This window comes from Myripristis murdjan, chromosome 3, assembly GCF_902150065.1.
Source record: "Myripristis murdjan chromosome 3, fMyrMur1.1, whole genome shotgun sequence".
Taxonomy (NCBI): domain Eukaryota; kingdom Metazoa; phylum Chordata; class Actinopteri; order Holocentriformes; family Holocentridae; genus Myripristis; species Myripristis murdjan.
In genome coordinates, this window is record NC_043982.1 from 43,787,198 (window position 1) to 43,797,496 (window position 10,299).

General features: G+C 41.5%; 2 protein-coding genes across 2 annotated transcripts; both read right to left on the reverse strand.

Annotated features, from left to right (window-relative positions):
- Positions 1-1,014: 1,014 nt before the first annotated feature.
- LOC115357245 (uncharacterized) lies at positions 1,015-6,846 on the reverse strand. The gene is made up of 10 exons (XM_030048665.1): positions 6,802-6,846; positions 5,635-6,666; positions 5,306-5,447; positions 5,038-5,181; positions 4,046-4,104; positions 3,644-3,834; positions 2,531-2,931; positions 1,715-1,814; positions 1,277-1,466; positions 1,015-1,157 (listed from the first exon to the last, which is right to left on the reverse strand). Exons 2-10 carry the CDS (start codon positions 6,431-6,433, stop codon positions 1,015-1,017), a joined length of 2,169 nt encoding a protein of 722 aa, XP_029904525.1. The 5' UTR covers positions 6,434-6,666; positions 6,802-6,846.
- Positions 6,793-9,943, reverse strand: LOC115357246 (uncharacterized). Its single transcript, XM_030048666.1, has 4 exons — positions 9,800-9,943; positions 7,972-8,177; positions 7,605-7,742; positions 6,793-6,937 (listed from the first exon to the last, which is right to left on the reverse strand). The coding sequence occupies exons 1-4, from the start codon at positions 9,941-9,943 to the stop codon at positions 6,793-6,795; spliced, it is 633 nt and encodes a 210-aa protein (XP_029904526.1).
- Positions 9,944-10,299: the final 356 nt, after the last annotated feature.

Here is a 10,299-nt window from a genome sequence, read left to right on the forward strand (position 1 = left end):
CTGATGAATGATGCATCGTAGGTGGGACCGCCTGTCGTGCAGCGGGTGCCGTTTTTATTTTTTCACTTCTGTTCTTCAACCTGAGTCTACCACTAGTCTTGTACTTTGCGCCATGTCAGTGAGCCAAGACAAATAACAATCAGCTAATATGATATGGCAATACAGTATTGAATCTTATTCCAGCCTGAAACAGGTGTAAACAGGCGTACACAGGGCGCAAAGAAAAACAGGGGCCTGCAGCTCCACTCCTAGAGCTTGTGATCTTGTTGCTGGCAGCCTTGCCTCTTCTGGGTTTATGTTCCTCTCCATGGTGCCTAAATTCACCTTTGCTGTCAGGACTGTTACCTGTTAATGGAGCTGTGGTGATGGTATTGATCAGATCTCCAGAGCACAGGCCTGTAAAAGCTGCTCTGCCAGATTGGTTTGACAAATTGTATGCAAATGTGTGCAGATAAAGAGAACATTTATAAAAGAGAGTATACGGTTTTATTGATTGATTATGAAAATGTATTACAATCAGTTTGGAGTCTCCCCAGTGTTTTTAAGCCATTGATGATTTTGGATTTATTGTGATGGATTAAGACTAAAATCTAGTTCCCTGGATTATTTGTTTCACCTTATACATTGCATGATAGCAGAAGGAGTTGCAGAGCTGCGTGGATTCCACAGTGATAAACCCTCTTGATCACTGAAACAGCACCCAGAAACTGCATTACATGCTGATCACCCTGTAGTCACAGTCTTCTATGTATTTCCTCTTTTAGCTTACAAAAACACACAGTAGGCACATACAAAGATACATAAAAAGTTTCTCAGAGTCATCTGCAACCCGTATGTAAGACAAATCAATTTTTTTTTCATAATAAATCATCAGTTACCAGTAGAGGAGAAAATACAGACTTCAACACCACAATTTTGATATACTGTGAAAAAAAATAGTGTCCAAATGAGAAGTTGGCTCCCACAGTTTTTCACTTTGGTCACCACATGTGATGCGCTGCACACACTGCTGTTTTAATTTTCAAATGATGGCAAAGGCTGATATTTGATCTTTGACGCTTTGCTTTTGTAAATGATCACTGCACAGATCATGCCAACCGCTGCGAGAAGACATCCAGCGATGAACACCAGATTCAGGTTCAGGTTCAGGTTGGTCGCTGTAAGAAACAGGAAGAGAGGCTCACTTTGAATCCAGTGTTTTCTGAGGTCTGCAAGCCCTCCAAGAGTGTTAGTTTATGGAAGATGTTCTGGGAAAAAAAAACAAAATCAGCCTTACCTGTGCTCTCAGATGACCTCAAGCGCAGGGGTCCCTGGGAAACAAAGTGCTTTGCAGTTTGGATGACGGCCTCTCTCTTGCCACGATGCTGACTGTAAGACTGAGGAGATGTGGAGTTGATGCATCCCTGAGAGCACCTGGTGTTGGGGTTCCCTGCTTCACACACCATGACCGAGCAGCTGATGTACACCTGAAAATGGGATAAGGTGCCGTTACATCAGCCAACTTGAATGGTGACAGCAGAGTTGTAGTCCAGGTCCGCTCTGCTTTGCCTCTGCATGCAAGATGATCCTTCTCTGCCCTTCATCAGTCCAGCCAAACTTCAGTCATATCACTATCGTAAGAGCTTATCACATCACGAACATTTGCAGTGTGAGTATTAACCATGACATCTATGGATATTACAGGAAACAGATACTATAATATGTCATTCCTCACCTGGTCATGCTGCCCAATGAACTTGAAGGCCTCCATGCTGAAGCTGAAATGGTTTTGGTGGTTCGGTGAGTGGATTTGAGTGGTCGCGTCTACTTCACACCTGAGCAAAACAAAAACAACAAGAGCAACATTACCGCTGCAGTTTCATGCCCTGATTCTGTCGTATTCATTGATACTGTTTTACAGCTGTATGTGTCACGACATATGAGTTCACTGGCACTGGGAGTGCAGGGTTATCTGTGATTCAGTTCATTCAAAAGTAACATCTGCGAAGGGTCAGCGGAAGGAGGACACATTTATATCAAAGATGTGGAGTAATAACTTTGACATAAATACAGAGTCACCTCGCTTTTGTCAGCTTCTTGGCTGAAAACACACAATCCTCTGCAAGGGGATAATAGAACAGACATGGCTTGCAGATGTCTGTCTTGTTGAAAGTCCTCTCTTTAAAGAGTTCATCAAACTGACCTCAGGAGGGTGCTATAGAGCTGTTGCAGCAACCAACAACATTTCCAAAAACTCTTTCATGCTAAATGCAATAACCCTGCTAAACTGGTAAAGACCATTCACACTGGAACCAGGTCTGTTACTGTCGTCTGGACTCTGCAGGTTGTGTCTTTTATAATTTATAAATGTGTTGTGATTTACTGTGATGTGTTTTGAGCTGCAAGCAAATTTCCTCATCTGTTGGCAACAAAGTGGAAGGTACAATGCCATGTAATTAAGCAGAACAAGAACAATTGTTTTTCTTTTTTTTTTATAAATATTAAAAAAATCAACTGTTTTTTACTCTGTTGCCACTAGGGGGGAGCTTACCCGTTTTCAATGATGGAGTAGGTGGGTGTGTAGTTTGGGTTGTCATATGGTGCAGCTCTGCAGGACTCAACAAACAGCTCAGTGTTGTTGATGGAAGAAATGGCCTCTATCTGCATGTAGATCCTCTCCCCCACATCATACACCAGCGGGTACGAACTGGGATCCATCATTCTCTGGAAGCTGCTGCCGTGGAAGAACTCAAACTCGTAGGTGAACGTGCCGAAGCCTTTCTCCCACGCGGTGACGTTGCTCCTGTGAGCTGTGAAGCCCAGTGTCACGTTTCCTCTCTTGGGGTACTGGCAGTAGAACTCCACCTCCAGCAGGTGTTTCCTGGTGATGAGGGTGTTGACATCGTCGGTGGTGGTGATCTCATTCTTGAAGCGCAAGTTATCATCATCTTCCTGCAGAGTAAAAAAGTGAAGGATTCAGTTATTAAACTGCAAATGAGAAGCAGTTCCAGTAACTCGATCTGTAACTCGGCAGTGTCTTTTAGACAAATCCATGATTTCCACAGGATTACCACGAGGTAAGAGGAAGAAAGTAACTAAGCACATTTACTCAAGTACTGCATTTCAGTACAGTTTTGAGGTACTGGCACTTTAAATATTATGTATTTCCTTTCTTTAAATTTTTATGACACAACATTTCAAAGGGAAATGTACTTTTCACTGCATTACATTCATCTGACGGCTGGAGTGACCTGTTACTTTCACGAAAAAGCATTTACATGCTTCAACATCCAGAAGAAGCTTTTCCATGCAAAACATCAAATGTGATGCACTATTAGATGAAACTACCCAACATTTCAAGTAGCAGTTACCTTCCACATTAAAATACTTCTTACAGGTTAATGGATCAATAAAAAAAAAACCTCTGAAAACAACCTTTCTTCACAATGACCACTTTTACTTTTCACACTTAACTACATTTTAGTACCAATAGTATATGTCGATACTATTGGAATTTGGAATGACTTTTACTTTTACTGAAGTATTTTTCCCCTTTGTGGCATTCTCTACTTCTACTTGTGTAAAGGGTTTCATGAACTATGCTACGACTGCACTGACCAGTGAAGGAAATACCACCAGCTACTGCAGCAAATGGCAGGTTTACCTCAATCTGAGTGCCACAGGAGTTGAGGGGGATGACAGCGACGATGTGAGTGCTGTTGGAGTGGGACTGCAGGCTGCATGCTGTGTTGCTGGGATCATTAAGCCGGAGATGATCCACGCGAATTCCAGATAATGAGGCTCTCTCCACCTCTACTGTCATGGTGGACTCCTGGCAGATGACGTTGGTTTTGACTAAAACAAGAGATCGTTTTTTAAAAGAAGTCTCTATAGCACTAAAGTTGCTTATCATGTTGTTGCCAGCCAGAAAACCTGTGTTTGATACCACAGCGCCACATTTTCAGGTGCTATAATTAGTGAAAATGCAACATACTGTGTACACTTTCACAGTTTTTGGTTTACAGTATGTATCAGATGTGGACATAGCAATGCCAATGAGACTTACCACTGTCCTTCACGACATCCACCAAGACACATCGCATCTCAGACTGATAGACGCGAGACCTGAAAACCATTGGCAACGATTAATTTAAGGCTTTCAGTAAGGACAGGCAAAAGCTTGCAACAAACTGTTTCAAGCAATGTTACAATCTTCTTATAGTCAGACTATAAGATTGAGGCCTGAAAGTCTGAGCTATTTATTCAGAATAAATAAATCAGAAGCTCACCCCTCCACCATATCAAACAAACAGAAGGACTTAGGGGAAAAATTCAGTTCAGTTTATTTTTATTGGCCAAACAAAAGCTCCTCTTTTGCCCACCGTTTATCCATATGGCTCGAGCCAGATTCCCCATATTTTTTAAATATTTTTTCTAGGGGTCTGACAGAAGAACAGCTATCTGAAATAGAAGTCTTTACATTATTTTAGTTATATTAGTTCTGTGAACTTAATTTGAATTTGTGACCATGACAAAATGCAATTTACATTGTATTTAGCATTTAATTATTTAAATCCAGAGGACGCACAGACTTTTGTAATATGGGGTTTCATTTTCAGATGGTACAGGTAAGAATATCAGCCTTTGCATTTGACATGATACGTTTACATTTAGTTACTATTTTCCTTCACTTTCTAACCCTGACCCCTTGTCACTCCTGTTTGACAGCTTATTGCTTTACACCATTTTTTTCCTACCTCTTTTTCAAGCACAGTTGAGACATGAGCAAATACCTGTTTGTACTAAGTTACTCACTGTGAAGCAATATTCATAAGAGGTGGACAAGAGAGGAGCTTTTTTATGGTCCAGAAAAATAAATTGAGCTGAATACAACTATTTCCCATTTTTTGAGGAATGGGCTTCTATTTTGTCTATTCTGAGATGATGGTGACAGTGATGGGCTGATGATGGAGTGGTCACACTGTTCCTGCAAAATGGAGCTTAAGTGAAATTAAATTCACGCCTATGCTTTCATGAAGGAATGAACACAAGTCGTACCCTGCTTTTGCTTCGGCAGCAAAGCAAATGGGGAAATGATCTCCTACATCATCTGTGGCAGGGGTCCATCTGATGGCAAACTCATTATGTGTGGTCCGGTGCTTGGTGACACGCAGGGGCCCACTGATGATGATACCTTCTAGTCTATATGAAAACAGCACAAGTTAGAAATTTACTAGAGATTACTGAAGTTATAACTAACATGCTGAAATGACAGGGATATTTAGCTGCCACAAGGCTAACAGTGTTCATGCCTATTCTCCCTTACGTTGCATAGTTAGCGTGTGCTTTGACTCTGATCTCCACTTCTTTGTTGGCTTCAGCATGGAGGCGTTCTCCATTGGCGGGTGTTGGGTTTAGAAACTGTGGCAAGTAGTCTCCCGCACGGCAGGATGGAGCAGGCGCATCAACTGGGGTTCGAATAAACATTGATTTAATTGCAACATTACACCATGTTTGCTGCTACAGTATGACGTTTAAATAGACATTAAAAAGATGTGATATATGCATACTCAAAGAATAAGCAAAACTTTTTTAAAATATAAAGTGCTTCATAGAAGTATATATGAGGAGTACACTGGTTGGCTTACCAAGAACAGAGAATTGTAGAGGAAGTTTGGTGAGAGGTCCAGAGGAAGAAGACAGTCTGGTTGTTGTTGTTATTGGTGCAGCTGTGGTTGTGACAGATGTAGTGGTGGACCACCACCACCAAGGAGTGGTAGTGTAGTATGGTGGGGTTGTTGTGGGTGCAGCCGTGGTTGTGGTGTGCCAGAGCCACCACCAAGGAGTGGTAGTGTAGTATGGTGGGGTTGTTGTGGGTGCAGCCGTGGTTGTTGTGGGTGCAGCCGTGGTTGTGGTGTGCCAGAGCCACCACCAAGGAGTGGTAGTGTAGTATGGTGTGGTTGTTGTTGGTGCAGCCGTGGTTGTTGTGGGTGCAGTTGTGGTTGTTGTTGGTGCAGCCGTGGTTGTTGTGGGTGCAGCCGTGGTTGTGGTGTGCCAGAGCCACCACCAAGGAGTGGTAGTGTAGTATGGTGTGGTTGTTGTTGGTGCAGCCGTGGTTGTGGTGTGCCAGAGCCACCACCAAGGAGTGGTAGTGTAGTATGGTGTGGTTGTTGTTGGTGCAGCTGTGGTTGTTGTGGGTGCAGCCGTGGTTGTGGTGTGCCAGAACCTCCACCAAGGAGTGGTAGTGTAGTATGGTGTGGTTGTTATTGGTGCAGCCGTGGTTGTTGTGGGTGCAGTTGTGGTGTGCCACCACCACCATGGAGTGGTAGGGTAGTATGGTGTGGTTGTTCTGGGTGCAGCTGTGGTTGTGGTGTGCCAGAACCTCCACCAAGGATTGGTAGTGTAGTATGGTGTGGTGTGTACTATAGTTGTGGGGTGCCACCACCACTGCCATGGAGTGGTAGGTCCGGGTGTGGTTGTTGACTGATGTTGCCGGTGCCACGAGTACATGGCAGTTGTGCCATAATATGAGCGTTTGCCTCTTCTTACAGTCAGTGGAGACCTGTTGGATCGAGATCCATCTGTGTAGGCCAGTGTGATAGGGCGCTGCGGGAAGTCCTCCACCACCAACTCAAGTCCATAGACACCAGTTTGTGAGGTGTAGCTATATTGCAATTCGCAAGAGCCCTACCAGCATGAATACATTGAAGTTAGCTGATGGAAAAAAGAAAAACAAAAACAAAAAAACAAAAAAAAAAAACAACAAAAACAAACAAAGATGCTAGTTGCACAAGGTGTTAGGAAATTAAGTTTTCAACCAACCTCATTTAAGCGAAAGCCTGCAGGCTGGCTGCACCTGCTGCACTCATTCTGGACAGTTCCATATCTGCATCGCACTCGGTCACCATCAGGATCAGAGACCATCAGCCTGTATGACCGCGGACAGTTCCTGGGAACTCTGAATTCAAGCATTGACAAGAGAAACAATTATTAACAAACTATCAAGGTTGTCTTTACACAAAAAATAAACTCAGCTAGAACCAAGCAAGGAACCAAGCAAGCACAGATAGTTAAACAGAAAAGACAGCAAATGGGTGTAGCAGTAACAAGAATAATGCTATGGTATAGTTGGAATATCAGTATTATCAAGGGCATCACCTGTAACAACACACAATTATAGGCTAACTCACTATGACAAGCACCTCTGAGTGAAAATGTAACTCCAGACATAGTAAGTAAATTAATCAGTTGACAGAACAGTACAAAGATCAGTAGGAGCGCAACATGTGCAAATTGTACAATCAGACAATGCAGGACTTCTTTTGGGCAGTCAGCATTTTAATAAATGGGTTCACATCCCATCAATTTATTGCCATAGGAAATAAAATCAAATAAAGAGGGATTTTAATACACAGGTTAAATGCTGGCTCAAGAGCATGCACATTTAGAGGGGATGACAAACAGCAAAGGATTCATGTTTAGTTCTAACCACTACACTTGGTCAAAATGGGTGAATATTTGATTATTTTGATTAAACATCCTTGCATTCATTGAAAATAGTAAGTCAGTATTTATTGTCAACTAAATGATGACCTGAAGTTAGTATAGTCATGTAGGAGACTTACCGCAGCAAAGGTAGGGTGCCGATATCTGGAGGCATGTTCGGCTGTTGAGTATCAGACCTTTTTCCCAAATCCACCATCATTGATAGTCTCCAGGAGCCGACATAGTTGACTGTTGGGACCCAGCAGCAGCTCAAAACCCTGGTGTGTGAATACGACAACATCTTAACATCTCTACTCACTCTTACAACTGGCAAAACCATGACATATACATGTGTTTGAAACTATGAATCTGGAGCAGAACAGCTGAAAAAGAGGATGCTACAGAGCAACCTGTGACTGGATCAATAAACAGTCATAGTGTTTAGTTAATAATGGTTAAACAAAAGTTTGTAATAGAAACAGTTATAATATTGTGACCTCATCACACCTCATCTGAAATGGTTTGTCACTTGGGATGAATCTTGTCTGGACAGTTTCAGTTTCACACCACTGACGGTTATGTGGTGGTGCATTGGTGCTGCTGTCGATTGTGCCTCTGGACTGCCTGCTTTGGGAGCCACAGTTACCGCTGTAACATCTCCAGTAGTGGGAGTACCCGCACCCATCAAATGTTACTTTGTTGTGAAACTCAACCTGTGGAACAAGATCATTTTAGGTAAATATTCAGTCAGAAATCATGTTACTGCAGCTGAGGCCATTGAGCAGTTATAGTGCTGCACATTTTTAGAAAATTTAATTTGTCTACTTTTGATGATTGTCAATAGTTCTCAACTCAACTTTATTTATATAGGACTTTAATAACAACCACAGCTGAAACAAAGTGCTGGACATAAATGATAATAAAACAACAACAGTAAAAACAGTAGAAAGAATAAAAAGAAACAAATTAAAACTGAGCAACAATTGAAAATAAATAATCATAAAACAACAAAACAGTAAGGGCAATTAAACAGTAAAAAGGATAGAAACAATAAAACAAATAAAACCGAGCGACGTCTCATGCTGGGTTAAAAGCCAAAAGGTAAAAATGGGTTTTAAGACAGGTTTTAAAAATAGACAGTGAAGAGGCCTGTCTAATGCGCACAGGTAAGTCATTCCAGAGTTTGGGGGCAGCAAACAAAAAGCTCGATCCCCTCTGAGCATTCGCTTTGACCTCGGTCGCTCCAGGAGCAGCTGGTCAGTTGACCTGAGGCACCAGGCAGGAACGTAAGGTTTAAGTAACTCAGAGAGGTCGGGCGGGGCGAGGCCATTTAAAGATTTAAAAACAAATAAAAGACTCTTAAAATAAACTCTAAAATGCACAGGCAGCCAGTGGAGGGAGGCCAGGATAAGAGTTATGTGCTCCCTCTTTCGTGCTCCAGTTAGCAGACGAGCAGCAGCATTCTGGACTAACTGGAGATGTGCAAGGGAGGACTGACTGACTCCAAATTAATAAACAACATCACATTAATTGTAACTAGTGTTAATGTAAAAAGAAATTAATTAAGCCTCTGTAATATTTTTTGTACACAGAAATAATTTGGTATCTTGAACAACATATTACTGAACAACAAACAAAGCCAGTTTGAGGTATGAGGACCATCCTCTGGTCCTCATACCTCAGAACGTGCCATAGGGATGTTTACAGGCTATTCTGTTACTGATTTTAGAAAAGCTTTTCCAACAATATGACACTGACAAAATGCAAAATGCAAAATGCAAAAAAAAAAAAAAAAAAAAAAAGGAAAAATGAAAAAAGATATGGAAAAAAGAAAGAAAAAAGCAAAGAAAGAAATAAAAGGAGAGAAAAAATTTAAAAGGAAAAAAGAATTCCTTTCACCCCACGATTATTATCATTATTATTATTATTATTATTATTATTGTTATTATTGATAATATTACTACAATAATTATTACTATTATTATTCATTAGTATTATTATTGTTACAGTTTGACAGACAAAAAATTTACATACACTTTGATTATTACAATTCCTAATAAAATGCATAATAGTCCTGCTGCCAGATATAGAGTTCAACTTTGACTGGGGCTATCCACAGTAAAATTAACAATAATAACAATAATAATAATGACAATACTACATTCACTTATTATATGATAGGTCTTTGGATAAAAATTCTAACCAAACGACAGACATCAGTTTATCTAAATATTTTTTCAGACCTGATTTTATCACCAGGATCCACAGTCAGAGCAAACAGAAGCCCACCCCAGAGATCACCTCTCTGGGATTTTGTAGGGGCTGTATCCCTCACCTGAAATGTTCCACGGGAGTTTCCCTCGTGGACTTCAAAAGAGGAGTGACCGCCGTAGTAGTGAGATGCAGAGGCCAGAGACACCAGCAGCAGCAGGATCAGCAGTGTGGAAGCCATGGTGCTGGCGATGCAGCTCCCTGCCATCTGATGCTCTGCCTCTCACATCCACCTGCCGCACTTTTATACCTCTGTGATCTGGAAAAATGCCCTGCCGGACTGAATGGCATGCTCGCTATGTACCTCACAATCACTTGCCAGCTGTAGAACTGGTTTTGGTGTGGTGATAAACAAGTGAGTTAATTAGTCATATACAATATATTCCCTGGTGGGTACTTCCGTAATTGGGTTAATTTAAGCGGGCTGAAACTGTAATCATTCAGTTTATTACAAGCTCTCAACAAGTTACTGGTACTCTCATCTAAAAGTGACAACTTCATACTGAGATAGTTTGATTCGCCTCTGTGCAAACAAGTGGCAAACAGGTTCCCTCACAAGACAGT

Coding starts and splice junctions, on each gene's coding strand:
- LOC115357245 (XM_030048665.1), bottom strand. CDS start 6,433: ATGGCAGTGGTGGTGGCACCCCACAACTATAGTACACACCACACCATA. Junction 2,932..3,643: donor CCTGTGGCACTCAGATTGAG/GTAAACCTGCCA, acceptor TTTACTCTGCAG/GAAGATGATGATAACTTGCG. Junction 1,158..1,276: donor GAGGTCATCTGAGAGCACAG/GTAAGGCTGATT, acceptor TGTTTCTTACAG/CGACCAACCTGAACCTGAAC.
- LOC115357246 (XM_030048666.1), bottom strand. CDS start 9,943: ATGGCAGGGAGCTGCATCGCCAGCACCATGGCTTCCACACTGCTGATC. Junction 7,743..7,971: donor GACAAACCATTTCAGATGAG/GTGTGATGAGGT, acceptor TTCACACACCAG/GGTTTTGAGCTGCTGCTGGG. Junction 6,938..7,604: donor GGCACCCTACCTTTGCTGCG/GTAAGTCTCCTA, acceptor GCTTGAATTCAG/AGTTCCCAGGAACTGTCCGC.